This window comes from Triturus cristatus, chromosome 8 (genome assembly GCF_964204655.1).
Source record: "Triturus cristatus chromosome 8, aTriCri1.1, whole genome shotgun sequence".
In the NCBI taxonomy this organism is placed as follows: Eukaryota; Metazoa; Chordata; class Amphibia; order Caudata; family Salamandridae; genus Triturus; species Triturus cristatus.
The window spans coordinates 346226139-346244460 of NC_140591.1; the positions used below are offsets into that span (position 1 = coordinate 346226139).

Sequence of the window (18322 nt, forward strand, 5' to 3'; positions counted from 1 at the left end):
AAATGATGTCCTTCAAGTGCCGCTACAGTGATTGTAGGTGACATTGGGAACAGCTCACATTTAGTCCTATTAATAGTGTATCTGGAGAAATTGAAAGAGGACTCTAGCAAGGCCATAGGGGCTGGTAGTGTTTTATCTGGTGCTATGAAAGTAAGCATAATCTCATCTGCATATAAGAGGATTTTGCCTCTTCTGCAGTGGTACAGGTTCCCTCAATTCAGTTTTTCAAATACTAATAATAGCATCTAGATTAAACTAGTCTAGTCATGATACCGGCCTATCATGGGCTAGACTAGCTGAATGTAGATGATATTATTCCACTGTTTTCGCCATAAATGAGTCGTCTAAATTCCATAGTATAAAAAAAAATTAAATGGATGCTGTTTATTATTTACTCCACAAAACTCACAACATTGACCGTGATTCAGGGGTGAATCCCTTGAGAGAGTGCGACAGGAGGTGGGCACTATGTAAAGATCTTGGGTAACACTTCTTTACACTTCATTTCCATAGCTCTCAATCTCTCAATATTATAAGGAGTCTTCTGGCTTTGGGGGCTGGTCTACCTTAAACTTCATCCTGTGATTCTGGGCAAATTACTTAATCTCCCTGTGCCTAACAAAAAATTAATGTGTCCTCATGTAACACAACTGGCGATATGTAAAGCGCTCTGATACCCGATCCGGGTCAAGTTCGCGCTATATAAAACTCTACAAAAAAAAAAAAAAAGAAGTGCAGCACACCAGATGAATAGTTTGGCAGGTCACAGCAGAATGTTTGCAATTCTTTGTAATTTTGTAATTCTATGGAAAAATGAGTGTAAAAATGAAAACCGACCTCTCCAAATGAGGATCCCGACAACAAGCCTCATACTTTAGTGGATATTTTTTCTAGGGGTGGGCGGAACTCTCAGAATGTAACTCAGCGCAATTCCGAGTTACAAAAAAAACGTAGAGAGATCCCGCGGAGCTCCGCCAATGAGCGGAAATAGGCACATTGCGCTGCTTTCACTGTGATTTAGTACCGGGAGTGCGGTCTGCGCTGAACAATCCGCATTAACAACACCACGCAGCGCACCAGAGGGCGCAGCGTCCCGAGTTGATTTTGATGCTGTTTGAGTAGAATTTTGCCAGATGTCCTCCTCGCACACGGAAATTGCATTAGGGGATGCCAGATCTCACTCAGGCTTGCCAATTTACCATTCTCGAACCACGCAACCAATTTGTCTGGAACTCCATGTTGCTTGCCAGCGTGCTACCAAAATTCTGCCAATTATGCCGGCGGGACGGATTATATCGTCCACCCCTAATTATTTCCTCCACAGTCTTTATGTGCTACCTCTTGAACTTTTTCTGTTTTGAGTTTAACGTTTTTGGTTAATCTCTGTATATTCTTAAGGAATGTTCCACGTTTAAAATGTTCAAAATCGAAGGGATTTGTTTCAAGGTACAGATGTAATCAAACACAAGCGTTTTCCTATACATTTGACTATTTCTTTAAGGAAGAAGTGTGGGTGTAAAGTTCTGTTTTATATTTGGTTTTATTGTTCTATGCCTGTGTAATGTGAAATTCAACAACTAACGCTTATAAGGCTCCTCAGTGGACTCGAAATATGACTTAAAAAGATAGTTTTGAGAACCTCACCCATAACCTGTCTGATTTCTTTCCCTCTTTGTGTGATGGCTGCAAAAGTATGGTAAACTCAGATGGCTCATTTGTGATTCATGTTGACAGATGTAAAATATAGAAGACAGTGATGCCTTTTTATTATTTTATAGGCTTGCTAGCCTTCTGGAAGATGAACCACTTAAATCTGATTTCACCATTGACTTGAAGCATGAGGTAAGACCATGGGGGGGGGGGGGGTTATGAAAGTTACAATTCAAAGTTTTGCCATATTACCACAGTCACTATCAACTTCTAATTTAGAATACACTGATTATTGCATGGTGCTTGTCAGTATTTTATTTTTTACATTTCAAGAGTTTGATTGCGACCTCATTTTTTGCATACTTCAATGCACTTGCATTTCAACATTCTGTGCTTTTAAAATGTTGAAGCATCATGCCTAGGCCTTATTGGTTAAACAGGGTTTCAGTTTGAGGCACATGTGAACAGTACAGAAGTAATATACGGCCCCATTTAGGATTGGGAGTTGCAGGAGCCCCACAGATGTATACAAGTAAGGCTTCTCCTGGAGTGAGTGCTCTGATTGGCTGGCCGTAACATTAAAGAAATTGTTCCTTTTGCCATTATAGGACTTGGGGACTTGGACACCTGTCCTGAGGTTGTTTTAAAAAAAAGATATATAAGGCGCCAGGGTAGTGTAGTCCACTGCCCCAAAACCAACATTAAAAAATATATATATATATTTTGCTACAATCCCATGGAACTCCAGCCAGACCATGGCAAAAAAAAAAAAAACTGTCCGGCTGTGTTTTCAATTTTAATTATTATGACCCCCTGGCTGTCTCAGGGCCCTGGGGTCATTGGGCCATTATTGTAAACTATTTGGGTAGACGTACATGGGTAGGGGCCCCCCTTCCTGAGCCACTATTGGGCTCTGGGGACCCTATTCCCTCGGGCAGGTATGTAAAAAAAAAAAGGGGGGGGAGGTGTGTGGCTCCCCTCCTGGAGCCACTGTTGGGCCTCAGGTCCCCCCTTCCCCTGGTGCCCAATATTAAATAAGAGTGGGGCATGTTGCGCACGTCCCTGGGCCCTGTTTTGAGCTCTCAGGACAACATCCCAGGGTCGAATATTGAATAAAGGGAATGAGCATGTGGCCCACCTCCCCATGCCACTGTTGGGCCTGCAGACCTCATCCCCCAGGGCCATATTTCTTCAAAAACCTCCTCCTCAATCCGGTATCCATTTCCTGAGATGCAATACTTCACAATGTCCCTGGGAGCCTTCCCCAAAATACACTGGGTCCCTGCCCAGGCATACCCTACCCGCACTGTCCCGGGCAGGTAATTTAAATTTGCTCCCGCAAAGGAAAGGTGCTGTCTCCCGCTAGCACTCAATATGGTGCTGGTTGGGGAGCCGGCTCGGGCTGCAGGAACCTTAGGGATCACAACATGGCCCGCAGCATTGTGCTGGCGCCAGGGCATAAAAATGGCCAGCTCCTGCAAGTAGAATCAGACAGGCCGAGGGGCTCCCCCCATGGCCTCCAACATATATAAAGCATGTGGGTGTCCCAGCTGGGCACTGGGACACCCACCAAAAATAATTTAAAAACTAAGAAATGAATAATAAATGAGCAGCAGGAGCTGCTTATTTATTATTCACTGCTGCATGAAGGAGCGCCCCGTAATGCTTTGCAAGGGCTATTTACATATTTTTTTTGTTGCGGTGTCTCTATAAGGGACACCAAGCATTAAAGAAGAAGAAAAAAGGAATGTCTCTTGAGTCATTAAATCCATGACACGAGGAGAACTTACCATCACCCTTATGCATCAAGCCAAAATCCAGTCGGTAAAATACCGATTCCTTATTAGCTCCCGGTATTAAGTAAAAAATACCCAATCCCAATGCATCAACCCAAAAGCAGAAATCGGTATTTAAGGAATCCTTAAATAGCGATTCTTTAAAGAGGGATTCCTTAAATACCGATTCCTTAAATAGCGATTGCATTTAAGGAATCCCAAAGTGAGATTCCTTAAATGCAATGCATCAAAGTTAAAAAATTAGCGATTTCGCTAATAAGGGGAGCAAATTACCATGAAGAAGAACTGCATGGTAATTTGCAAAAACTTTGAAAAATGCACTTTTGTGCATTTTTCAAAGTTTCATGTTGCGCACACACATGCCCTTAGAGCATGTGTGTGTGCAACATATGTGCACATATCATTTTCAGGGGTGCAACAGGGTGTCCTTTTGACACCCTGGCACCCTTGAAAGTGCTCCAGCTATTAGCGATTCGGTAATACCGAATCGCTAATACAGAATGGCTTTACATTCATTCCTATGGGCCTCCAAGCCCATAGGAATGAATGGGTAGGTATTCCTTATTACCGATTCGGTATTACCGATTCGGTAATAAGGAATGTTAAGGAATCGCTATTTGAATAGCGATTCCTACATGCATAGCCTTTTGCTATTCCTTATTAGCGATTCCTTATTTTTCGCTAATAAGGAATCGCAAATGCTAATGTTGATGCATATGCCCCCATATCTTTTTTTAAAGCAGTCCTAGCTGGAGTTCTGTGCTCTTCAGCTGGCTGTTTTTATGATTGCATTTTGTGAGATGAAAAATATTATAAGAAAGACTCACAGACACATTGGTTTTATTTTTTAAATAGATGCCTCTTAAGCTTTCTTTTAGCATTTCTCAGCCCACAAAAGGCAAATAAAATAAATATGCTAAAAGAGACACTCATTTACTTAAACTTAATTAAACATATAAAAATCTCTATTATTAAACATTGTATTGTGTGAATTACTGAAATATTCATTAGATTAAAAATATAGGTGATTTTTGGAGAAAGCTGATAGATCTGCTTTATATATATTGATATGGTCACCCATTGATAAAACCAGTAGGTTCACTTTTTATATTTTAGTGTTGTTACACTTTGACAAAGACAGCAAGTCTGTCTGTGTGCGGCCCGGAACTGAGGGATCAAGCGCACGCTGTGCATGCCAGAAAGCAGTACATGGCGTGGGGTTGCTTGCCTGCGAGGGTTGGATGCAGGACCTGGCATGTAAAAAGAATGAAAGTCATATTTCAATAATTCAGCCAGTGCAATGCTTAATAAAAGTGATTGTCATAAAACATTTTATAAAACCTATCTCCGAACAAAAACACCAACATGTCTTTGAGTCTTTTAAAAAAAACATTTTTCAAACTGTAAAGTGCAGCCGTAGAACCCACTACAAGGGGCATCTGCACTCCAGCCTAAGAGCATAGTGCTGCAGCTAGGAGCGCTTTAAAAAAACATGGTAAGCTCTACTGGGAATTTAAAGAAATACTTGGTGGTGCCCCTGCCCTTTCTATAGACATCACCAACCTCCCCAAAAAAAGGGTGCAAATGTAAGCCAGATATTCTTTTTAAAAAATGTTATAATTAATTTTTTTGGGTAGGGGGCAAGGAGTCCCCCTCTCCGAGCTTTTACAGGCCCCAGGGATCCTATCCCGGGACATTTTCTATTCTTTAAGAGGAGGAGGAGTGCATCCCCCTCCCAGGGTCTTTACAGGCCCTGGGGCCCCCACCTCCAGGGCCACATTTATTTTTAAGGGAAGGGGGCATGTGACCCCCATCCTGACACTTTTCAGTTCCCTATCTCCTAGGGCCGTATTTGATTTTTAAGTGGAGAGGGGCGCTCGGTCCCTTCCCTGAGCCTTGACATGCCATGGGGACCACATGTCCTGGGGTCTAATGTGGGTGTCCCAGTGACCACCTGGGGCACCCACAGCATACAATGCCCTCCTGCATGCACCGAGACTAGGTGTAGCGGGAGGTGGCATTGCTCCTGCCCAGTGGAGCAGGTTTTTTTTTGCTCCAGCTGAGCAGAAGCAATATCTGTTTCCCAGCCCACAAGATCATAGTCAGAGAAAAAATGTGCGTTCCCAGAAACATTTTTGCAGCTCCCTCCGGGTGCGAGCAGACAAGTTATCATTGCCCGCACTCTTGCAGGCAAAGAAATTGTGTCCTGGGGTGGGCTGCGTGGGCAGCTCACAAAGTTTGCCACTACAGGCTGGAATGGCTGTTTCCGGAAGCTCTGGACTTCTGATACACTGTGTCCGCAAAAAGTTCATGCTTCTTGACTAAGGACGCAGTATTTTATAAGGATATAAAGCGCGGTCGAAGCAGCTCGCTCAGAGAGCAGCCATCTTCAGGCCTGGCAAGCTCCAAACCCTCCCACCCCCTGCCCCCCCGATTCCACTGCCCCTTCCGCCTACCATGCTGGCTCAGCTTGCTGCTCCTACCCTTGGCCCTCCCCCCTGCCCTTCGTTATCCATGGGCAAGCTCCAGGACCTTCCCTACTGCTCTCCATGGGCTGTTATGCTTTCACTGCCCCATGTACCTGCCCTTCATGGTCTATTGTGCTGAGACTGCTCCTCTAACCTGCCTTGTGTAGGCCCTCTTGGTGTCCCTGTCCCCCTTCCCCCAACCCAAGTTGTCTAAGTTCGTATCACTGCCCCCTTCGCTTCTGCCTCCATTGTCGGTTCTATTGCCACTGCTACTCCTTCCTGCCCTCCATGGTCCATTGTGCTGCAATTCTCCCTCCGACCCTCCATTGTCTGTTGTGCTGCCATGGCCCCTCACACCTGCCCTGCATGGTTACCTCATTCCCTGTGCCTCTGCCGCCTCCTGCCCTCCATTGTCTGTGTCCTTATCCCCTCCCTCCTGTCTTCCATAGTCCATTGGTTTACACCTTCCTGCCCTCCATGGTCTAGTGTGCTGCCTTTACCGCTTGCCCTCCATAGTCCACTTTTTGTCCTTGCCTCCCACAGCACACCACACCACCCTGTGTTCTGTTTGCATGTCCCTGCCCCCTTCCTCTTTCCTTCCATGTACATTTGAACTGCCACTGGCCCTCCCTCCTGCCTTCATGGTCCATTGTGCTACCATTCCCTCCCCTGCATTGTCTATTGTGCTACCACTGCCCTCCCACCTGCCCTGTGTGTTCCATTGTGCTGCCTATACCCCTGCCCTGCATGGTCCGCTTGTTTCCCCTGCCACCTCCCCCCTGCCCTCCATTGTCCAAGTCCATGCCCCTATCTCATTCCTCCTGCCCTGCTTGGTCTGTTTTGTTGCCACTGCCCCTCCCTCCTGCCCTCCATGGTCTGTTATGCTGCCACAGCCTCTCTCGCTTGTCCAGCATGGTTGGCTGCTGCCCCCGCCCTGCATGACTCATTGTTCTCTCCACTGCCTCTCCCTACTGCACTATGTAGTCCGTTGTGCTGCCACTGCCCCTCCCATCAGCCCAGTGTGGTCAGCTTGCTGTCTCTGCTCCCTCACCCCTGTCCTCCATTGTCCGAGTCTGTGCCTCTGTTCCCTCCCACCCCACAGTGTTCTACTAAATGCTAAAATTCTGTATTTATTAAAAAAAGTGTGTCACTTCTAGGTCACCTTGATGGAGTCAAAACTGGGAAACATCAAGCATTTCCTTTTGAAATTAACAAAATGGGGGGCCTGTTTCCTCATAGAAATTATGGTCAGTGCTGTAGAAAGCTAAAATAAGGACACATTTTCTGAGTTGTCAAATAGCAACAAAGGGCTTTTAAACCAGTTGCTATTTTTTATGTTTTTGTATCCATGTGGTCACTTGATTCTTTGTTGCAGAAAATACTTAAGATTTTTGCATACTTTTCTCATTTGGCTACATTTGGATGTGTGTCATTGGGCTACATTTGGGCTCTTCTTTTCTCTGGCAGCCATCTTTGGAGACTTTATGTTTTTGTATCCATTAGGTCACTTGATTCTTTGTTGCAGAAGATACTTAAGATTTTTGCATACTTTTCTCATTTGGCTACATTTGGATGTGTGTCATTGGGCTACATTTGGGCTCTTCTTTTCTCTGGCAGCCATCTTTGGAGACTTTATGTTTTTGTATCCATTTGGTCACTTGATTATTTGTTGCAGAAGATACTTAAGATTTTTGCATACTTTTCTCATTTGGCTACATTTGGATGTGTGTCATTGGGCTACATTTGGGCTCTTCTTTTCTCTGGCAGCCATCGTTGGAGACTTTTTTTCATCACGCTTCCTCATTTCCACATTTACTGCAGTATTGTCTGCAGGAAATGCTTTCAATTTTACTGTTTTATTTCCATCAAGGTGACATTCAGGTGTGTCACACATTTGTCCTAAATTGAGAATATTAGCACTCTGGTTGCTTATTAGAACACTGTGGTAAAGCTGCAGTTGTGTTGCAGTCATCATGGAGTTAACTGGCAGGCTGCTACTGGTGATAAAAGTAAATGTTATTCTATATGTCAGAATGTTTGACTGAAATGGATGAGGAAGATATTTGAGCACTCATTGAAAATGTGTTCTGATTTTGCTTTTTACCACACTCACTATAATTTATATGACAAAACACACGCCTTCATTTTGTTAATTTCTAAAGGAAATGTTTGACAGCTTTGATTCAATCAAGATGGCTTCAGGTCTGCCACACGTTTGTCATTAGTAAGAATGTTAGCACTATAGTTTTTCATCAGAATACTCTGTAAGGCTACAGTAGAACACTGGGAACTCAGGTGACAGGCTGCTGCTTCTTTTGGAAGTATGTTTTACTCAGTTTGTCAGACTTTATTCTCACATGGCTCAGGAAGATAGTGTGATTTCACAGGAAATGTGCTCTCATTTTCGATTCTGTACCGCCTTCTGTACTTCTATGAGAAAATCATGAGGGAAAATAGTAATCTATCAGACATGGGTCATCAAGTCTCAGTGGATCAGCATTTTACACAAATAAAAATCCCCTTTAAATAAATCACAATTCCTAAAGTTAGTATGGCATCACCAACAAATGGTCTGTTATGAGATTCAAATCTGTTATCACCCTTTATATGTGCTCCTATTTATGTCTTTCAAAACCTACCATTCACTACAATCCATTTCAAAGGGGACTGTGTGCAAGTCCTGTAATGGTTGCTACAGTATATTGTTCAGGGTGTCATTAGCCAATCAAGATTGACCAGTCCTTTATAAATTGGCCAATCAGAGCATATATGAAGTCCCAACAGTCCAAAAATACCTACATTTGGAACCTTACTTTCTCTAACACTACCAAAGGGAATTACGTTAAATCACAAAAAAAACACTTTATGGGTAAAAATCAAGCTTTTTCCCAAATTTGGTGTAATTCCATTCACCCTTTTTGGTTGTAGCATTGTTTAAAATGTGCTCTTTTTCTGACCTCCAGAACTTGTCATTCAGAGAAATGCATTTCCATTGGGAACATGGTCAGAGAGAGTCCTGTAATGGCTGCCACTGCATGTTGTCCGTGTTGTGACCAGCTAATCCAAGTGGTGTCTTTGGGCCTCCCCACACATGACATTTGAAGTCGAGGTGTGCTCACCCTACCCCCTTACATATTTTTTTTAAATTAATTTTCAGGACCAGGGACCATGTCCCAGAATCCTATAATGGCTGCCACAACATATTTTTATGACCAACAAATCAAGAACGACTTGTCCCCTTTAGTTTGGCCAGTCAGAGCATATCTGGAGAGCAGTAGTCCAGATATCTATACATTTTGAACATTAAGATCTTTAGTGAACAGAGGTGCATCATTCACAAAAAGCACAATGTGTGAAAATCTAGCTTTCTGCTAGATTTGGTGTAATTGCATTCGCCCATTTTGGTTGTAGTATTGTCTGAAATTTACCCCAGGCCTTTTTTCTCAGTCCCCGCTTGGCAGATCACCCTGTAACTTTCCAGGAAGGAGCTGAGGTGGATCAATGTTTTTTGGGGGGAACATTTCTTGAAAATGTGTTAAACGGTGCCAGAATTAATAGCAAGCCAAAAAAATATATTACCTATGGTAACTAAGCCCTAACTGTCACTACACAACTGATTGGAATAAAAATGCTATATTTTAAATATTCTTGTGACTATAATTGTTGTGCATTGCCATGTGTGTATTTTAAAATTACGTTGGAGTGTGGTTATTGATAGACTATTGTGTGTTATGTTTTAACTGACATTACCGACTAACTATAACATCAATCTTTGTTTTTTTCACTGCATACATACACGCTGACACACACACACACAAATACACGCACGCACACCCACCAGTGATGTTGTTGCCAGGGATGCAGTAATTTAGAGCTGTCTCTTATTTTGAGTTTATTATAATATTTTTATTGGATTGTTATACTGGTGAAAAAAAACATTACAGGTCTAACAGCACCTAACCCCCCGCCCCAACCTTCTTTTTGTTGGGTGAGAAAATATTGTTGTATGTCAGGTCAGTCCTAAGATTTTAGCTCAACAGTATATCCGGAAGCAGGTCTTCTTCTCATAGTTTTATCATGTAGTGTGGGGGGTTATCCAAACAAAATTGTGTTGAAAACTTCTATTCCGAGATTTGTATTTTTCTTCATCCTTTTCATTAGCTCCTCCATTGAATTTCTAACATTCCATACAAATTGTTTTGAAAATAATTTATTTGTATATTTTATCTAAGCAAAAGTTACTAATTAGTATCATTTGGTAAAAAATAGTACAGTCATCCTATGGAAGAAAGAACATAAGCCAATCCCGACATCTAAAACATAATCCCAGTACACAATTTATCCATCTACCTGTTGTACTTGTGGTCCTTTTAGTCTCTCACATCATGGTAGTGGCCTGTCTGGTGCTTCATTCTGTCTGCGTGTAAATGCTTCCGTTGAAATGCGTGACCAACTCGTTTATCTGGAAAGTAAGTTCAGTCATCACAGTGTGACGTTTAATTCTTTATCTCCTATTTGCGTTCTACATAGGAAACAACAATCCTATTTTGCTACATTTTCCCTCCAATATTGGCAAAGGCAGTAGGGCAGGTATTAATGTGATAAATAGTATTTGTGCATGACATGTATGTGAGCACAGTTTTTGAGTGCATGTGCCTCTTCTAATATTGCCACATTAAAGTCAGACATGCTGGCTTTGCCAGTATTATGTGGTAAAGCCATTACCGGTATATCTACCCTCGTCACCAGTTCGGTTAGACAAGCCGACCTTTTGTCTCTGTTTGTGAAAAGAAAAATTGAAAATGTGAGGGTATTTCATACACTCTAAATTTTGGGCTGCACATAAATGCCCCCAAATCTTGTCCCCTTTTTTCAAACTCATGAATTCGCTGTTTTCTTTATACTCTTTGTTCCTATTTTGCATATCTCACTCAGGGCCATTTTACATTACAGCGTAATTTTTTGAGGGACTGAAACATATGCCACCCATTCAGCTTCTTTTAAAATTGGAAAAATCACTGGCTATTTCCCTTTTTAAGATTGATTAATGATTGCTCCTGATTCCTCTTCATAGATTTAGTCGAAGGTAAATTACTCTTTTTTCAAATAACATGTCAGCAAAGCCTGGCTGAGGAACTCCGACTCAGATTGTTGTCCATTGTTTGAAGTTTAAGACCTTCTGGGTGTCCTTTTATTACCAATGCATAAGTGGCCATGCTTTGACATTCTCTGCATTCAGGAAAATATGTCGAATTACATCTCCATGGCAGAAATTACTTGGCTGATATCTCCCACCATCGTGTAATTGCAGCTCCCTGACTAACATTAGGTAAAACAATAGATTGTGCCTCCTCCACCTTACTAATTGCTGTGAAGTGTAAATGTACATGAGCAGGAACAAGAATTCTAGCAGCGATAGCAATTGCTCACATGATGGTTTTAAACGAGCTGTAGCCAAACAGCTACGGCTGGGCCTCTTAATCAAAAAATAGGCCATGAACAATAAGGTGGTGAGCAAGTCATGTCTGTCGACTACCACCATGCCCCCGTCCGTCGGCTGCAGCCCCTCTTCCCCCGGAACAGGCTGGCCCTTACCTGCACCGGACTAACTACGCCACTGCCCCTACTACCCATGCGGTCTGTTAAGGCAGATGGAAAAAGCCTATGCCATATATTTGTTAGACATTCCTGCTTTAGTCATACAGCTTGTTGCATGAATAAATACGTTTTCCATGTTAGTCCTGGTGGAAATAGTCTCTCCGTAAGTGTCTGTCACTGATGTGCAAAACGTCTTTACTGTTCCGAACAGCAATTTGGACTGTTTGACAGTAAAAACATTTTAAATATGTGCTTACCTCACTTTAGTACTCAGTAAGTTATTACTGATTACTAAAACAGGTTTGGAACTCCATAAGGAATTGCTATTTGACATGGACGTATTGTAGGCATCCCTTCCAAATAGCAAGGAGACATAGCAGTGTTTTGCAACTGAAATTTAGTCGCAAAGCATTGAAAAGTTACCAGCTCCAGAGTTGTAGTGGTAAGCAATTCACAAAAGTGCCTTGCAAATTAAAAACATTTTGTTGGTGTTAGAGTGTTAGAGGCGACCACTATAAACTCTCAAACTTTTTTTTAATTAGACTTTATGATATTTTAACACAGCCCTGTTTCATTTAGGGAAAACTTGGTGCATTTAACATTTTTAAAGTTCAATTTATTTAAATGCGATCACAGACATGATGGTCTGCTTACCCCAGGAAGCCACAAGCCCTGTGATGGCATCTAATCAGCATTGATTGCAATTTTCGACCTACCTCATTAATAATATTCATGTGGTAGTTCGGATTCCAAATCACTCCGCATGGGATTTATTGCAAACCGACCTGTTAGCACTTGGGTTAGTTCACAAAATTCCACACTGGTCAGAAAAATACTGGTCACAATTTTGCAACCAGTGTTTTGTACATCAGGCCCTAAGACACATTTTTTTGTAGGTTGGGCTCGGTCAGGGAAACGGCAAGGTTGTCACGTCTGTACGCTTTAGTGCTTCCTGTTCAGGAAATGCACTTGTGATTATGTTATTTTGCTAGTTGATGAGAGAGAAAATAGGAATGGTAAGGGTTTGGATTTGGATCAGGAGAAAACCATAGTGATTTCTTAGAAGTGGGCGCCCCTTCACCCATAGGCATAGAACCGTAACACAGTAAACAAAGGTCGTTAGCAAAATCTATATAAAATATTAGAGGAAACCATGGAGGCTGCTGCTAGCTATGACAAGATGAGTTGAATGCCTCAAAACCACTACTACCTGTGCTTGGGTGCAAGCTGATGGAAAAGAGTTGTGCCGTCCTGGGACCCATTGAATTGATGAAGAATAGTTGTACTGTACCTTTAGGATTTTCTTAGTGAAACTCTGTCCACGTAGCTATCCACCATATGCCCATTCTTGTCTCCAATGACATGTCAATATCTCTGTGCCTCTTGCAAATGTTCTCTCTTTGTTCATTTCTCTACCCTTTCTTTTACTTATTCACTGCCATGCCATGCCCTCCCCTTATTTTTTTAACAACATATTTTATTTATTTTGTTAAACAAACAACCAGCACAGTTATCCAGAGATTATGGTGCAAGTACATCCCCCAGGATACACATTGTGCTGATTTACCGCCCCCAACCCCAAGTCTGCAAACATCAGACTCCCACACCCACCCCACCCACCCCGTGTCAACACGCAGTCCCATCCGTTTCCGGGATGGCATTGTTACTATTATCCTAAAATGTTTGTACACAGTCACCCCACACCTTGTATTTATCTCTCCTGTCTCAACAGGCGTTCTATGGGATCCCCGGAATCATCTGGAGTAAGTTGTGGCAGGTCCACACCCCTGTATATGGCCCATTTCCCCCATATCCTCCCGTGTTTCCGGGGATGCCCTCCCTTTATCCCCTCCCAATTCCAGCTCTCTCTCTCTCTTACTTTCATTGAGCCATAACTTTTTTCCTTAACTTCTCCCCTTTCACCTCCTACCTTCGTCAATGCTCCCATTTTCTTCCTACCTATGCCCCCTTTAAGTCGCTATAGGATTATACACTACCCTAATAACTATATTGCTGATTGTGTATGATCCTGAAAAGAAACATCTTTAAAATATGCTGTAGAGAAACGTTTTAATTGAACATGTTTCTCAGTTACTTTTTCAACTGAATCTCATTCCCATGCTGTTCCTTCCATAAAATCCCATGCATTCTTTTTTGTTTCCAAGATCACTTAGTTATCCTGATGTATATACTTTTGTGTGGAAAATCCTCTCTCCTCCCACTCCTCGTAGGCTGCATGTATGGTACAGGTGAAACTCACAGCACTAATCTGTTTTTCATCCTTCTTGTTGTACCACAGCTGTGCTCTTTTATAATTGAACTCTTTCATCCCGTCCTCTGTCCGAGTCTATATCCTAGTAAGTGCCTACCTACCTTCTGATGGGTGTGAACCCTACCAACATACTAGTACCTTGATCTATACCTATACTTGTTCCTATACCCTCGCTCCTCTAAACTTACCTATACCTTAGTACCTCTTTTCCTACTATTCACGAGAATCTGCCTACATACCTGTCCCCTGGTACCTGCACCTAAAGCCTTAGGCTTAGTACCTCAACCACTAACTGTACCCTTTTATCTCTACCTCTACTTACATCCTAGTTCATTATCTGCACCCTATTATGTCAGCCCATACATATACGATAGTAACTCTACGTATATTCATGTATATTTTCTCCTGCATGTATCCAACTGTGTCTTAGCCTATCTAACCCAATGTTTCTATGCAAACCTAAATCCTAGTACATTTACTCTGCCTGCGCCCCATCACCTCTAAACATGCTTAGAATATGGCCCTACTACCTCTATTTAAACCCTAAAACCTCTGCCCATCTCTAATGTCCTACCGTTCTTACCCACTTACACCCTAGATCTTTGTTCGCCTTCCCATTAGTGCTGTCTTTTTTCTACTTTTGCATAGCGCATGATTCACATTTGTCAGGTTTTCTTTTGTGGCAATTGCTCAACATTTTCGAGAAAAAAGGGGTGGGTGCGTTCCCTTAATTGGAAATTCACCAAAATGGAATTTCACGGGCTTGTAACCTTCTTTTTGTCATTTTCTCCGAAATGAAATAGATCCTTATTGCCCGCAGAGATGTGCATTTGACAACTGTACATATTACGCTTTTGTGTAGATAATAGCAAAGATGTATTTTTTAGTGAACGATTTCTCTGTTTGTCAGATTGCCCTGTATATTTGGCAGAAAGGAAATGGACAAGAATTAACTCCGGTGCCTGAGCTTTGCACAGTTGATATCAATTCATCTCAAGCTGCTCATTGTGCTACAGTGTTCAGTAGCTCCCTCCCACATTGCGTAAGTACAGTCTACATTTGCTAACAAAATGCTTCTATTTTGCCTCTTCATCAGCTCCTTCATTTATATTCTTTAATCACATTCAGCAGTGGCAGCCGGTCTCACCAAACATTGTTTAACTCTCTTTGGAAGTGTATTCATGCAGCATAAAAACGAACGGGATTTGCAGCTCGCCCAGTGACTTTCATGCAGCAGATATGTCAGTAGACAAATTACCTGAGGAACTAGCTTGCACTCGGAAAGGACTTCCTGTGCATTTTATAACCTTTTTTTAGATCTTATTCGATACATTCTGGCATCACCAGTAGCATGTTCCCCTGTCTTCAGAAATTGTTTAACACTTCTAGTTGTAGTTTAGAATTTCAAGGTCCAAATCTCTCTCTCCTTGATGAGCAATGCCCCTTCAGTTTTTTTGTAGGTAGAACGCTACTCGAGGTTTGGACCTTGCATGCATGCCTCAGTGTTGAACAATTGTGAAAAAGGGGTGAGTGCGTCCTCCTGTTTATTTTATATCTTTTCTTATTCCGTGATTCAAGTGTTTTCCTGTGTAATAAATACTGCTTCTTATGTGTTGTGTCGCTTTTTATTCACCATCAGAGAGTAACCATCATTCCAACATACACAGAATTTCAAATGTTGAGGCGGCCGACACGTGTTTCGCCCCCTTTTTTTTGGCCCATCAGCCTGGGGCTTTCTTAAGGCTCTTGTATTAAACTGAACATCAAAGTAGCAATAATCCTTGTAATCAAAGTCCCGCCTGACACATTTATAGCGATGCGCATGAGTCAGAAATTAGTTATGTTGATTAGCTTATCTATCCGTATTAAATCCTGGGTTAGAGCCCCAATGTCAACGTGCGCTGGTGGTTAATGGTCAGGGTGATGGGCCAAAGAAAATGGGGGTGAGACCCGTGTCAACTGCCTCAACATTTGAAATTCTGTGAAGCATGCCATGTATGGTGAAATGATGGATACTCTCTGATGGTGAATAAAAAGCGAGACAACAAGCAGTACTCATATTTATTACAGTGGAAAACACTTGAATAACCAAATAAGAAAAGGTATAAAATAAACAAGAGGATGCACTCACCCCCCTTTCACAATTGTTTAACACTTCCACAGTACGTAAAACAATACAGGGTTTAAAATGTGATTGTTAACACACAGGTCGGTCTTTTCCCTTGTCAATATATTTTCGCTCATGAATGAGGGTGCCCAGCAAAATGGTTAGTCTTTCTTTAATCCATCTAAGCTCTGGAGAGAAGGCTGCCTTTCATTTTCCTTTGTCTATGCCAATGTGCACTTGCTGCCCCAGTTTTTTCTTCGTTCTAACCTATAGCACAATGTTCTTATATTGGTAGTTATGGTTATTGGTATATATAAAAGTAAATAGAAATTTAGCAGTGTACATCGAGTTATGGGGTTTGATGTGTCCCTTCTTGTGCGGAGTTTAAGCTGAGTAGCCAGTTTAGCTTAAACTTTTTTTTTTCTGTGCGTACATTTATGATTTTACTTGTATCATGCATGGGCCTTGCCATAGATGGCCCTGGGTAGCCAATGAATCTTTGAAAGGCTGGTGTAATGTGGTCTGAAAGACAATAGTGTAGGAGTTTTCATCTTGATATGTTTTGGAATTTTTGTAATATTAAGAATAGCAAAAGAACCCCGTTTGATGGTCTCAAAGTAGGTTGTTTTTTTACCAGGAATTTGAATGGCCTTTCTTTCAATCACTTTACCTAGGATCAGATCCTTAGAGGTCAGTGGATTGCTAGCTGACTCTGCTAGATTGAGGTCTTTTCTGAGTGGTCTGATGCAAGGGATCTTGAGGTTGGAGTTGGTGCTTGTTTTTAAGAGTTTTCAAGGAATGATCTTGCTGATGTTATTGAGAGTAGGATCCTAGATTGTTTGAGCAAGAAATAAGTCTGCTGGGGAGCCTACTAGGCCTTATGCCTCTTCACTAGTTTGTTGAATTAGCAGAGAGTTGAAGAAGTTCAAGGTCTGACGTCTGCAAGTGAACGCATTCTTACTCATCATGGTCAAGTAGACTGGATGTGAGCCTTCTTGCTCCTGTGTTGCTGTTCCACAGTTTTTACATTTGAAACAAAGTGCCTGTGTTGACATTACAGAAAGCTTAGGACTGACATACAGTGCATCTGGCATTAGAGATGCATTCGGGGTAATGGATCGATTTTACCTTATTGGCGGAAGAATTGTAGTTCCATATGAGTCATTGTAAATGTGATTTCATATTTGAGTTGTTAGAGGTCTTCAATGGCGTTGCAGTGCTGTGTTTTCATTCTTTATCTTCTTTATTCCTACCCTGAGCCAACACACCTTAGATTGATGGTTAAGATGACTTTTTCTCTAGCAGTTTTCTTGTGGTGAGAATGACAATGAAGGAAATGAGGTGGTGGTCACTTCAAATAATTAAAGGACAGAATTTTCTCAGTGCACTCATATATTTCTATTCTTTTTTTGTTTTTCAATTAATTCTTGGTGTGCTGCAACATCTGTTACACTGTGTCTGGCAGTGCCTGTAAGTGAATCCAAATCTGTGTGGGTCAGGACCTCCTTTCCCTTAGATGTGAGCACTTTTAAAATGAAACGTGATGTTTCCAAATAATATTCGCATCAATCTTTATCGATTAAACATCAAAGATTTTATTCTTGATGTGTTCTTTATGTACAAATTCTTCTGGCATCTTATATTCTCAGATGCGGCAAGCATTCATTTCCGGAAACTTATAAACCCAATGCATTTCGAGTCCAACTCGATCCTTCCTCAGGGGTGTTTACAATAGCTGCATCGGATGCGGGAAAAGTCTTCTCCGATAGCCGTTACTCTTGTGGAAATGACTGCTTGCCACAATGTCTCTTTTAGCTACCACCAGGGCTATGTCCTGTAGTGTCCTGTCAACCTGGGAGCCTTCCACCCCGTGATCCACTCCCAGCAGGATCAAGAGGGGAGAGAGTTCCAATGTCAGGTCTAAAACACTTGAATGCTCTACCATCCCTGCCTCCTAGTAGCGCGCTATTATTGGGCAAGCCCATGCCATGTGAAAGAAATCTGCTGGGGTGTGAGAGCAGCAGCCACACTCGGGACTGGCCGTGAGGCTCGCCCACAACAGCCTATCAGGGTTGAGGTAAGCACAGTGTAGGTAGTATGTTTGCACTAATAGGAGCCTGGAAGAGATTGTCGGGACTCTGGGGGCCATTAAGTGGTCCCCCCAATCCTAGTCCTCTAAGGGTCCAAGCCATGTCTCCCAGAAGGTTCTGAGGGTGTGAATTGTCTTGTGGGCATTTATGATCAAGGTACAATCATTCTGGTATACACCTCCCTTACCCAGGTCCCCGATCATTAACTGGGCCTCGATGGGGCAGAATTCAGGGACTCTCGTATCTGGGGGTATGTGAACTTGTAAAGAATGGTGTAGTTGGAAACATTTGTGGACTTGCGTTTTGGATAATGTGGTACCACCCACTGCCAGTTCTCCTGC

General features: G+C 42.2%; 1 protein-coding gene across 1 annotated transcript in view; it reads left to right on the top strand.

The window, feature by feature from the left end:
- Positions 1–18322, top strand: part of B3GLCT (beta 3-glucosyltransferase) — a 974893-nt gene that overhangs the window by 644278 nt on the left and 312293 nt on the right. Inside the window, exons 8-9 of the mRNA XM_085621666.1 lie at positions 1779–1842; positions 14695–14826. Coding sequence (XP_085477792.1) covers positions 1779–1842; positions 14695–14826 — 196 coding nt within the window. The remainder of the gene's footprint in view (positions 1–1778; positions 1843–14694; positions 14827–18322) is intronic.